Source organism: Pelodiscus sinensis, unplaced genomic scaffold (genome assembly GCF_049634645.1).
Source record: "Pelodiscus sinensis isolate JC-2024 unplaced genomic scaffold, ASM4963464v1 ctg202, whole genome shotgun sequence".
In the NCBI taxonomy this organism is placed as follows: Eukaryota; Metazoa; Chordata; order Testudines; family Trionychidae; genus Pelodiscus; species Pelodiscus sinensis.
The window spans coordinates 59,464-71,968 of record NW_027465896.1 but is presented as its reverse complement, the minus strand read 5'-3'; the positions used below and the strand labels follow the sequence as shown (position 1 = coordinate 71,968).

The following is a 12,505-nucleotide window of genomic DNA, read 5'->3' as shown; positions in this document are numbered from 1 at the left end:
CTGCCTCAAGATAATCCCCTTGACTTTAATTTCTGCCCATGCTCCCAGTCCCCTTGGGGAGGCAGGGATTATAACCCCCCCCACCTTGGAGCCTGGGTGTTAGGGCCTGGCCGGGGTGGCTGGCCCCACGATTGAACCAGGGACCCGCAAGGCGGGGCTGCCGGGATTTACCTGCCCTCAGTTCCTGCAGGGTGCACCCTGCCCTGATTTTCCTGGACCTCTGCCCAGCCCGTCCTCTCCCATGCCCAGCGCTGATGAAAGTGCTAAAACTGGCACCCTTCCTCCTCATCCCAAGCCAAGGAATGTGGGGCAGGGGGTCACAATGCCACAGGTAGTGGTACAGCAAAGAAGAAAGTGATACCCAAAGCCGCAGTACCAACCCATGGCCCTTGGCTAGCCCAGCCCTGGGTCTCCCCAGGCTCTGCCAAGCCCTTACTCCGACCTGCAGCTCCCTCCAGTCCAGCCCTGGGAGCCCCCTATGCTAATGCCCCTACCAGCCCAGCGACCCCCCCCTCACTCTAGCTCTGCCGGGACCTCACTTCCAACCCATAGCCCCTGCCACCCCAGCCCTGGGCTACCAGTGCCCTTCACTCCTGACCCATAGCCCCTGCTGATCTAGCACAGCCCCCCACCCCAGTTTGGCGGATGCATCTTACTCCCGATTTACGACCCTGCTAGCCCAGCCCTGGGACCCTGCTAGTGCCCCTCACTCCTGACCCATGGCCCTGCCAGCCCAGCCTTGCCCCCCCCCCACAGCTCTGAGAGTGCTCCTAACTCTTGACCCTGGTCCAAACCCCCACATGCTCCCACTAATCCCGTCAGCACAAACTCCGGATTTAGCCCTAATCCCTGCTTCTGGACGTGATTTCCCCCTCCATTACTCTGGGGATTTGGCCCATGGCTCGCTTGTGGGGTGGCAGGGCCAGAGCACATTGGCAGAGAGAGAAGGGTGTAAATGCTGATTGTGGCTCTAAATTACCCACAGCAAAGGCTCCTGGGAGATGTAGTACCAGTCCTGCCCCCCCCCCCCCTTCCCGCTGGCCCTGGGATTTGTGGTGTCATGGTGCCATCTAGTGACAGGCTGGCAGCTGTGCAGAGCCCAGAGCAGCAGAAAAGGAGTCAGGCAGGCCCAGGATGGCAGCCCTGGGACCCAGTTTGGAGCCTCAGAGCAAGACCCCCTCACAACCCCCCCCCCCCCCACATCCCAGCCTGGACACCCCCTCACAACCTCCCCCCCCCACATCCCAGCCTGGACACCCCCTCACAACCTCCCCCCCCACATCCCAGCCTGGACACCCCCTCACAACCCCCCCCCCCGCATCCCAGCCTGGACACCCCCTCACAACACCCCCCCCCGCATCCCAGCCTGGACACCCCCTCATAGCCCCCCGACATCCCTCACAGTCCCCCCCCCCCGCATCCTATTCTGCCTGCTCTATCACAGCCCCCCATCCCTCATGCAGATCCCCGTGAGGTTCCCCCTGCCCTGTGGGGGGCAGATGGTGATGGCTGATAGAATCATAGGACTGGAAGGGACCTCGAGAGGTCATCGAGTCCAGCCCCCCGCCCTCAAGGCAGGACCAAGCTCCATCTACACCATCCCTGACAGATGTCTATCCAACCTGTTCTTAAATATCTCCAGAGAGGGAGATTCCACCACCTCCCTTGGCAATTTATTCCAATATTTGACCACCCTGACAGTTAGGAATTTTTTCCTAATGTCCAATCTAAACCTCCCCTGCTGCACTTTAAGCCCATTACTCCTTGTCCTGTCCTCAGAAACCAAGAGGAACAAATTTTCTCCTTCCTCCTTGTGACACCCTTTTAGATATTTGAAAACCGCTATCATGTCCCCCCTTAATCTTCTTTTTTCCAAACTAAACAAGCCCAGTTCATGAAGCCTGGCTTCATAGGTCATGTTCTCTAAACCTTTAATCATTCTTGTCGCTCTTCTCTGTACCCTTTCCAATTTCTCCACATCTTTCTTGAAATGTGGCGCCCAGAACTGGACACAGATAGCGAAGGGGACCTGTCCCTGGCAGGGTGCATGGCAGGCAGGGACAATTGTAGGGGAGATGGCGGAGCCGATTGTGGGGATGGGAAGTTGGCAGTATAGAGTGGATCCTAGTGTGGGATAGATCGGGAGGTGACACAGAGGGCAGGGTTGGACGGATCATAGAGCAGGTCATAGGGCGCAGCAGGGCAGATTGCAAAGGATGGCAGGCGGGACAGATGGCAGTTGCGGTGTGGATGGCGTGGCAGGACTGATCATGGGTCAGATCGCAGGGCAGGGTCAGTGGCAAAGCAGGTCGGATCACGGGACAGGATCGATTGCAGGACAGGACAGATCCTGGGGTGGATGGTAATGCGGAGAGGGACCCATTGCAAGGCGGGGCTCACGCACATTGCAGGAGACCCTGGAGAATGATACGAACAGTTACTGGCTCCGAGGTGGGATGGTGCGTTATAACCCCTGCTCGGTGTCTGTTCCCCGTGCTGAGCAAGCCAGGGGTTGCCCGAGGAAATGTCCGTCCAGCACGTTGCCAGCCTGTGGGACTCTCTGGCACAGGACACTGGGCAGCAAGGAGTGAGCAAAGTCTCAGGGAGACAGGTCCAAGGCTGGCCACTAGCCATGACGGCCTGTGATGCAGTCCCCGCCTGGGATGACCCCGAACCTCTAACAGCCAGGAGGGGAAGGCAGGTGTGTCCCACAATCATGGCTCTGTTCTGTTTGCTCCTGCACCACATGCTGTCCAAGAGAGGGTGCCCCTTCCTGTCTTGCAAAGGGGCTGAGGGGTTCCCAGCCTGATGGCTCAGCAAAGGGGAATGTCCATCCTGTTTGTCATTTCACACTGAGGGCCTTGGACAGCTTGCTCCTTTGCCCCCCACATGGCTGCAGTCCTGCCAAGGAGACCAGGCAGACATGCTAGCGCTGGGCTATCAGGGGGCTGTGAGGTGCCATCAGAACTGGGGAGTGGGAGATCTGTCCCAGGAAATGGACGGATCTCCCATTAACTCCTTTGCTTCCGGGCCCTATTGGAAGGAGTTGGTCCCAATAGTCTGTGAGTCAACCCCCATGTCTCCCCCCGTAAAGCCAGGGCTTAATCGGGGCTTGGGTGTGATTAGTCTTTGGCAAAGCCGCTTGGCTCTGCAGCTAAGCCCGTCTTTGCAGCCCTGGGGCTGTGCTGGGCGCAGCACAGCCGGGGGATAAGCCCCGCTCAGCTGAGCTTTCCAGTTTTAGGGGCGATTAAGGAGCCAGTGTTAACTGGGGCAAAGACAGATCCCACTGCCCCTCCCTGTGTGATCCAGGGTGCCCCCCAGCTTCCTAAGGTATAAAAGACCCCTCTCCTGGCCCCTCCGCCACTCGCTGCCACCCGCCATGGCCCCCTCACCGGCCTGAGTGCCCAGTGACATAGGGCTGGAGTGAGCAGAGGCACAGAAACGCTCCCCTCTCTAGCCTCAGCCACTGCGTTCCCTCCTTCCTGCTGGTGTTAGCTGGTTGTATGTCTGTCCATCCATCCGCCCACCCGCCATCTCTCTCTGCCTGTCTGTGTTTGTCTCTCGTTCCATAAATACGCCTCCATCCATCCCGTAGCTTCTCCTGCCCCGATTTCCACAAACACCTTGCCCCACTGCCCCCATCCACCTGGGCCTCCCCTTCCCATCAGCCATGCACAAGACCCGTGACTTGTGGGATGACCTCCCGGAGGATTTTTTCATCCCGGTGCCTCTGGACACAAGCAATCTGACAGCGCTGAGCCCCTTCCTGGTGCCGCAGACTCACCTGGGCAGCCCGGCCATCTTCATGGGCATGTCAGCCTTCATGTTCCTGCTCATCGTGTTGGGCATGCCCATCAACATCCTCACCGTCTTCTGCACTGCCAAGTACAAGAAGCTGCGTTCCCACCTCAACTACATCCTGGTCAACCTGGCTCTGGCCAACCTGCTGGTGGTCTGTGTGGGCTCCACCACGGCCTTCTATAGCTTCTCCCAGATGTACTTCGCCTTGGGCCCAACGGCCTGCAAGATCGAGGGATTCGCCGCCACGCTAGGGGGTGAGTGGGGCTGCAGTTGGGAGTCAGGGGCATCGGCAGGGCTGGGTAAACGGGGCTGCCAGTCAAAGGCAGGGGGTTGGAAGCGGATGAGATCTGTGCTGCCCTCAGGCTCTCTCCCTCAGGCATGGTGAGTCTCTGGTCTCTGGCCGTCGTGGCCTTCGAGCGATTCCTGGTGATTTGCAAACCCCTGGGGAACTTCACGTTCCGTGGCACCCACGCCATTATCGGCTGTCTTGCTACCTGGGTCTTGGGCCTCGTGGCGTCTGCACCCCCTCTCTTTGGATGGAGCCGGTAGGTGTCAGCAGGGGAAACCCAGGGCTGAACTAGCAGGGGCTGTAGTTGGGGGTGAGGGGCACCAGCAGGGCTGGGCTAGCAGGGCTGTAGTTGGGGGTGAGGGGCACCAGCAGGGCTGGGCTAGCAGGGGCTGTAGTTGGGGGTGAGGGGCACCGGCAGGGCTGGGCTAGCAGGGCTGTAGTTGGGGGTGAGGGGCACCAGCAGGGCTGGGCTAGCAGGGGCTGTAGTTGGGGGTGAGGGGCACCAGCAGGGCTGGGCTAGCAGGGCTGTAGTTGGGGGTGAGGGGCACCAGCAGGGCTGGGCTAGCAGGGGCTGTAGTTGGGGGTGAGGGGCACCGGCAGGGCTGGGCTAGCAGGGGCTGCAGTTGGGGGTGAGGGGCACCGGCAGGGCTGTGGGGCAGGGCTGGGCTAGCAGGGGCTGCAGTTGGGGGTGAGGGGCACCGGCAGGGCTGTGGGGCAGGGCTGGGCTAGCAGGGGCTGCAGTTGGGGGTGAGGGGCACCGGCAGGGCTGTGGGGCAGGGCTGGGCTAGCAGGGGCTGCAGTTGGGGGTGAGGGGCACCGGCAGGGCTGTGGGGCAGGGCTGGGCTAGCAGGGGCTGCAGTTGGGGGTGAGGGGCACCGGCAGGGCTGTGGGGCAGGGCTGGGCTAGCAGGGGCTGCAGTTGGGGGTGAGGGGCACCGGCAGGGCTGTGGGGCAGGGCTGGGCTAGCAGGGGCTGCAGTTGGGGGTGAGGGGCACCGGCAGGGCTGTGGGGCAGGGCTGGGCTAGCAGGGGCTGCAGTTGGGGGTGAGGGGCACCGGCAGGGCTGTGGGGCAGGGCTGGGCTAGCAGGGGCTGCAGTTGGGGGTGAGGGGCACCGGCAGGGCTGTGGGGCAGGGCTGGGCTAGCAGGGGCTGCAGTTGGGGGTGAGGGGCACCGGCAGGGCTGTGGGGCAGGGCTGGGCTAGCAGGGGCTGCAGTTGGGGGTGAGGGGCACCGGCAGGGCTGTGGGGCAGGGCTGGGCTAGCAGGGGCTGCAGTTGGGGGTGAGGGGCACCGGCAGGGCTGTGGGGCAGGGCTGGGCTAGCAGGGGCTGCAGTTGGGGGTGAGGGGCACCGGCAGGGCTGTGGGGCAGGGCTGGGCTAGCAGGGGCTGCAGTTGGGGGTGAGGGGCACCGGCAGGGCTGTGGGGCAGGGCTGGGCTAGCAGGGGCTGCAGTTGGGGGTGAGGGGCACCGGCAGGGCTGTGGGGCAGGGCTGGGCTAGCAGGGGCTGCAGTTGGGGGTGAGGGGCACCGGCAGGGCTGTGGGGCAGGGCTGGGCTAGCAGGGGCTGCAGTTGGGGGCGAGGTACACCAGCAATGTTCCCTTTCATTTTTTTCATCCATGATGGAACACATTTTGTTCTGTGCACTGAGGCACATGCTGTGAGTGCTCTGCTAATCATCTGGGTGGCACCTGAATCTCTCCTGCTCGGCCACCGAAGCGCCCGGCTTTCAGAGAACGCTGGTCAGGAGTGTGGGCTCTGGCAGCCCGGGACGGGCAGGGCTGGGCTACAGCTGTTTGTGCCCCCCGCAGGTACATCCCCGAAGGGCTGCAGTGCTCATGCGGCCCTGACTGGTACACGACCAACAACAAGTGGAACAATGAGTCCTACGTGATCTTCCTCTTCTGCTTCTGTTTTGGGGTCCCCCTGGCCATCATCATCTTCTCCTATGGCCGCCTGCTGCTGACGCTGCGCGCTGTGAGTCTCCCCTTCTGCTGCCACATGCCCCCTGAATCCCCTCCTCCCGCCATCATGGGGCCTCTGCGCTCTCCCCACTGCCATTGGGTCCCCCGATACTCCTCCCGCCTCCACAGGGCACCTCAGCTCCTCCCAGCACACATGCTCGATTGCCCCTTTTCACTGAAGCCCCGCTGACATGGGCCCTCCCCAACTCCAGCCAGCCACACACGCCTTGTCTGAGCGCCAATGCCACTGGGTCAACCCTCCATCCCAGCCCCCCGCCCCTACTAGTATGTGTCCCTCCCTGTGCAGGGACCCACCACCCTTCATCCCATCAGCAGGGGGATCCCCCAGCTTCCCCACCACAGAGTCTGCCATGGCCCTTCCCTTCCGTGGGGACCCTCCATATTGGCTCGCAGGCACAGGAAACCTCTGGGTCACAGTGCTAGGAAAGCCCTGGGGTGCCCTGCCAAAGGGTGTGGGGGAGGTGGCGCTTGGGGCTTGAGGGGCAGGTATGCAGCAGGGGTGCGGACTGAGCTGCTCTGACACAGACAGGAACATGCTAAGTTTGGGCTGAGCCCACTTTATTGAGTCCTTATACAGCAGGGGAGGGAACAACAGGCCTGGGCCATGCCCTTCCCCCTCCCAAAGACTGGGGGTCCCCCCAATACGGTGGAAACTGCCTGCCCAGTGTAATGTCTCATCTGCAGATCTCCTTTCCATATGGGCAGGGGGGTCCCACCAATATGGCAGACATCTTCCCCCTCCAGAGTGGTGCCCCCCCATTCTTTCTTCAGCCGTTTATGGAGTAGGGTGGGTCCCCAAGGCAAAATCCACATTTGCTTCTCACCCCTAGAGACAGGTTGGGGCAGGTTCCCCCCATGATAACCTCCCTGTCCACCCCCAAGCCGGGTGTCCCACCAATAGTGCAGATTCCCTAACTCTGACCAGGCCTCCATATGGTTAGGGTAGGCCCTACCAAGATGGCCATCTTGCACCATCCGTGTAGATTAGGGTGGGTTCCCCAGGCTGTATTCCCACATGAATATGGACACCCTGTAAACACCATGCCACCACAAGGATTAAGGTGGATTCCACCAAAATGGCCGCCCTGCCCCATCTGTGTCCACAATAGGTTAGAGAGGATCTCAACAATATGGCCACCCTGTGCGGATTAAGGTGGGTCCCACTTATATGGCTGCCCAACATGAATGAGGATGGCTCCCACCAAGATGGCTGAGGTGAGTGAATGAGGGTGGGTCCCTGGAGGTGGACGGTCATGTCTGCATGGAATAAGGTGGGTCCCAGCAATATGGTCGCCATGCCCCATAGATGACACACTGGCCACTGTACCCCAAATGTGAGGGCAGGCCCCACACAATGGCCCCTGCAGTGGCTGTTGCTACCTCCCATGGGCGAGGACAGGTCCTAGGCAGTCCCCTACATTGGTTCCCCTGGGTCAGGGTGGACCCTAGACAAAGGCTGCTGTGCCCCACAGGTGAGGTTGGGCTGTACACAATGGCTGCCGTGCCCCACCCCACACAATGCCCCTCCCCCCCACAGGTGGCCAAGCAGCAGGAGCAGTCGGCCACGACGCAGAAGGCCGAGCGGGAGGTGACCAAGATGGTGGTGGTGATGGTGGCCGGGTTTCTGGTTTGCTGGCTGCCCTATGCCTCTTTTGCACTGTGGGTTGTGACGCACCGAGGGGAGTCCTTCGACGTGCGCCTCGCCTCCATCCCCGCCGTCTTCTCCAAGGCCTCCACCGTCTACAACCCCATCATCTACGTCTTCATGAACAAGCAGGTCTGTGCCGGGCTGGCTGGGGGCTGGGATAGTATGGGGAAGGGGAAGCAGGCTGGGGGGGAGGGAGACTTGAGGGGAGCTGGGCTGGAGAGGAAGGAGGCTGGGGGGAGCCAGGCTGGGGGGAAGCAGGCTGAAGAGTGGGGGGGGCAGTAAGTTGGCAGCGCTGGGATTAGAGGGGGAGATGCCTGACAATGAGCTGAGAGAAAAGAGAGGGGAGGAGTGAGTCGGGGCTGTGACCCCCAGCACCTGCTCAGGCCCCACTGACTCCCCTCTCCTGCAGTTCCGCTCCTGCCTGCTCAAGCTGCTGTTTTGTGGCCGCAGCCCCTTCGGGGAGGATGACGACGTCTCAGGGTCCTCGCAGGCCACCCAGGTCTCCTCAGTCTCCTCCAGCCAGGTGTCCCCGGCGTAGCCCCAGGACTTCCCAGCATGCCCTGCTCTGCCACCGGCCCGGGGACATCCCAGCATGCCCTGCTCCAGGCCCCTGCCCCGGGATATCCCAGCATGCCCTGCTCTGCCACCGGCCCGGGACATCCCAGCATGCCCTGCTCTGCCACCGGCCCGGGGACATCCCAGCATGCCCTGCTCTGCCACCGGCCTGGGGACATCCCAGCATGCCCTGCTCCAGGCCTCCTGCCCCGGGATATCCCAGCATGCCCTGCTCTGCCACCGGCCCGGGGACATCCCAGCATGCCCTGCTCCAGGCCCCTGCCCCGGGATATCCCAGCATGCCCTGCTCCAGGCCCCTGCCCCGGGACATCCCAGCATGCCCTGCTCCAGGCCCCCTGCCCCGGGACATCCCAGCATGCCCTGCTCTGCCACCGGCCTGGGGACATCCCAGCATGCCCTGCTCTGCCACCGGCCCGGGGACATCCCAGCATGCCCTGCTCCATGCCCTGGGACATCCCAGCATGCCCTGCTCCAGGCCCCCTGCCCCGGGATATCCCAGCATGCCCTGCTCCGCCACCGGGCCAGGGACATCCCAGCATGCCCTGCTCCAGGCCCCTGCCCCGGGACATCCCAGCATGCCCTGCTCCAGGCCCCCTGCCCCGGGACATCCCAGCATGCCCTGCTCCAGGCCCCTGCCCCGGGATATCCCAGCATGCCCTGCTCCAGGCCCCCTGCCCCGGGATATCCCAGCATGCCCTGCTCCAGGCCCCCTGCCCCGGGATATCCCAGCATGCCCTGCTCCGCCACCGGCCCAGGGACATCCCAGCATGCCCTGCTCTGCCACCGGCCCGGGGACATCCCAGCATGCCCTGCTCCAGGCCCCTGCCCCGGGACATCCCAGCCTGCCCTGCTCCATGCCCTGGGACATCCCAGCCTGCCCTGCTCCATGCCCTGGGACATCCCAGCATGCCCTGCTCCGGGCCCCCTGCCCCGGGACTTCCCAGCATGCCCTGCTCCGGGCCCCCTGCCCCGGGACATCCCAGCATGCCCTGCTCCAGGCCCCCTGCCCCGGGACATCCCAGCCTGCCCTGCTCCATGCCCTGGGACATCCCAGCCTGCCCTGCTCCAGGCCCCCTGCCCCGGGACATCCCAGCATGCCCTGCTCCAGGCCCCTGCCCCGGGACATCCCAGCATGCCCTGCTCCAGGCCCCCTGCCCCGGGACATCCCATTATGCCCTGCTCCAGGCCCCCTGCCCCGGGACATCCCATTATGCCCTGCTCCAGGCCCCCTGCCCCGGGACATCCCAGCCTGCCCTGCTCTGGGCCCCCTGCCCCGGGACTTCCCAGCATGCCCTGCTCCAGGCCCCCTGCCCCGGGACATCCCAGCATGCCCTGCTCCAGGCCCCCTGTCCCGGGACATCCCAGCCTGCCCTGCTCTGGGCCCCCTGCCCCGGGACTTCCCAGCATGCCCTGCTCCAGGCCCCCTGCCCCGGGACATCCCAGCATGCCCTGCTCCAGGCCCCCTGTCCCGGGACATCCCAGCATGCCCTGCTCCAGGCCCCCTGCCCCGAGACATCCCAGCATGCCCTGCTCCGGGCCCCCTGCCTTGGGACATCCCAGCCTGCCCTGCTCTGCCACCGGCCCGGGGACATCCCAGCATGCCTTGCTCCGGGCCCCCTGCCCCGGGACATCCCAGCATGCCCTGCTCCGGGCCCCCTGCCCCGGGATATCCCAGCATGCCCTGCTCTGGGCCCCCTGCCCCGGGACATCCCAGCATGCCCTGCTCCGGGCCCCCTGCCTTGGGACATCACAGCATGCCCTGCTCCGGGCCCCCTGCCTTGGGACATCACAGCATGCCCTGCTCTGCCACCTGCCCTGAGACATCCCAGCATGCCCTGCTCCACCACCTGCCCTGAGACATCCCAGCATGCCCTGCTCCATGCCCTGGGACATCCCAGCATGCCTTGCTCTGGGGCCCCATATGATATCCCCTCATGGCTTTCTCCAGGGCCCCCTCCCTGGGACATCCCAGCATGCCTTGCTCCGGGGCCCCGTATGATATCCCCTCATGGCTTTCTCCAGGGCCCCCTCCCTGGGACATCCCAGCATGCATTGGAGCCCACAGCAGGAGCTCTGGTTGCTCCTGTTGCAGGGAACTTTCTAGGTGGGCCAGAGCGATACAATCCAAGGGGGTGATCGGGGAGCTCTGGGCCTCTTACAGCCCCCCAGCAAGATCAAAGCTGGGTCCTCACCGCCAGCCTCCTCAGCCCCCAGAGCACAATGGGGCCAGTGGCAGGAGATGGAGCCCCCACTGGGCTCCCATGCCCCTCCAGTGCCCAGACTTCACCCACATACCCCCACGGACGGACTTGGCGGGGCACGTGTGCCACACACAGACTCTTGTATATTGTAAATAAGCCCAGTTATTACCTCCTACGCTCTAATTACTCCCTCTAATTATTCCCCCCCCCCGCTGTAATTAATTACCCCCACTTTAATTACCCCCTCCCATGGCTGTAATTAATTACCCCCCATGTCACTTGGTTAAATAAATACGTGCACTGGAAATGCAGCTTCAGTTCCCAGCGTGGAGGCTTGTTATTAGCCAGGGGGATGGTGTGGGGAGGTCACTTAGGGGGCAGCATGGGAGCCATAGGGGGAATCCCTGTCCTGGGGGGCAGCAGCAACTCCGTCACAAAATGCCTTGATGGGAGCCACAAAGACCATCAAGATGGGGCGGAGGTGCTGGAGACAAGGCTGGGCCCTCGCCCGGCCCCCTGAAATGCCCCACCTTGCCTAGTGCTCTCCTGCAGTGTCCGTGCTCCCCATGGTCCAGCCATTTCTTTGGGTCCCTGCCCCTCTGTCCTCCCAGTTCCCTTTCCCCCATGGTCTTCCCCCCCCCGGTGCCCTGCCCCCCTGCAGCAGTTGGGGGGCACGCACCCGAGTTCTGCTAGTAGTGAACTTTTTTCAAATGTAAATAGTTCAGAACTAGCGGAATTCCCAGTGAAGGCCCCAAAGATGAGGGGCAAGGCACCGCCGCCCCCTTCCCAAATCCCGCCCCCTGCACCCCAAACTCCTGCAGCCCACCCCAAGCGCTCTGCACTCTTCACGCAGCCCCTGTACTCCAAACTCCTATACCCCACCCCAGTGCCCTACATCCTCTTGCAGCCCCCAACTCTGCACTGCACCCCTCTCACCCCACCCCCAGCACCTGTACCCCTCTCACAGCCCCCCAATTCTGCACCATACCCCCAGTGGCCTGCACCCCTCTCTCAGCCCCCTAACTCTGCACCCCACCCCCAGCGCCTGCACCCCTCTCACAGCCCCCCAACTCTGCACCATAGCCCCAGTGGCCTGCACCCCTCAGCCCCACAACTCTGCGCCCCACCCCCAGCGCCTGCACCCCTCAGCCCCCCAACTCTGCACCCCACCCCCAGCGCCTGCACCCCTCTCACAGCCCCCCAACTCTGCACCATACCCCCAGTGGCCTGCACCCCTCAGCCCCACAATTCTGCACTCCACCCCCAGTGCCTGCACCCCTCTCATAGCCCCCCAACTCTGCACCACACCCCAGCTCCCTGCACCCCTCTTGCAGCCTTCCTTACACTGCCCCCCTTCTGGAGGCCCCAATCTGGGCTCTCCACCCACTCAACTCTCCCAGCCCCCCCTTCCTTGGGTACTTATCTGCCTCATGCTCTGTCTGGGCTGGACACGGCTCCAGCCTCTCAGCGCTGTGGGGGCTCCTGGCCTGGCCCCCGACTCCTTTATGAGAAGGGGGAGAGAGAAGATGGGAAGATCCCATTTGGTCACCCCCACCCTAAACATTACATGCGTGTCTCAGACCCACGGAGCCACGCACATGCTGTCCGTGCAATGCACAGCCCAGGACCCCATGCCCACAGACACAGCACACGGCAGTCCCAGAGCCCCCTGCCCTGGTGCATGGCACAAACATACCAGAGGCCTCCCAGAGTGCGGCACAACTGTTCCAAGTCCCCCTGGTGCACAGCACGACCATCCTCAGCCCTCCGGTGCACAGCACGACTGTTCCACCCCCCCCCCCAGTGCATGGCACGACCATCCCCACACACCCCCAGTGCGCAGCACAACCATTCCCAGCCAAACCGGGTGCACAGCACAACCGTTCCAAGTCCCCCTGGTGCACAGCACGACCATCCTCAGCCCTCCGGTGCACAGCACGACTGTTCCAACCCCCCCCCCCAGTGCATGGCACGACCATCCCCACACACCCCCAGTGCGCAGCACAACCA

The 12,505-nt window shown here is 63.4% G+C and overlaps 1 protein-coding gene across 1 annotated transcript; it reads left to right on the top strand.

Annotated features, from left to right (window-relative positions):
• The first annotated feature begins 1,409 nt into the window (after positions 1-1,409).
• Positions 1,410-12,063, top strand: LOC102462067 (blue-sensitive opsin). Its single transcript, XM_075916204.1, has 5 exons — positions 1,410-4,055; positions 4,178-4,346; positions 5,897-6,062; positions 7,608-7,847; positions 8,128-12,063. The coding sequence occupies exons 1-5, from the start codon at positions 3,671-3,673 to the stop codon at positions 8,254-8,256; spliced, it is 1,089 nt and encodes a 362-aa protein (XP_075772319.1). The 5' UTR covers positions 1,410-3,670; the 3' UTR covers positions 8,257-12,063.
• The last annotated feature ends 442 nt before the right edge of the window (positions 12,064-12,505 follow it).

What these genes read in the sequence shown, in the direction of transcription:
- LOC102462067 (XM_075916204.1), top strand. Translation starts at nt 3,671, where the DNA reads ATGCACAAGACCCGTGACTTGTGGGATGACCTCCCGGAGGATTTTTTC. An exon ending in TGCTGCTGACGCTGCGCGCT is followed by an intron (nt 6,063 to 7,607) that starts GTGAGTCTCCCC and finishes TCCCCCCCACAG; the next exon opens with GTGGCCAAGCAGCAGGAGCA. An exon ending in ACGTCTTCATGAACAAGCAG is followed by an intron (nt 7,848 to 8,127) that starts GTCTGTGCCGGG and finishes CCTCTCCTGCAG; the next exon opens with TTCCGCTCCTGCCTGCTCAA.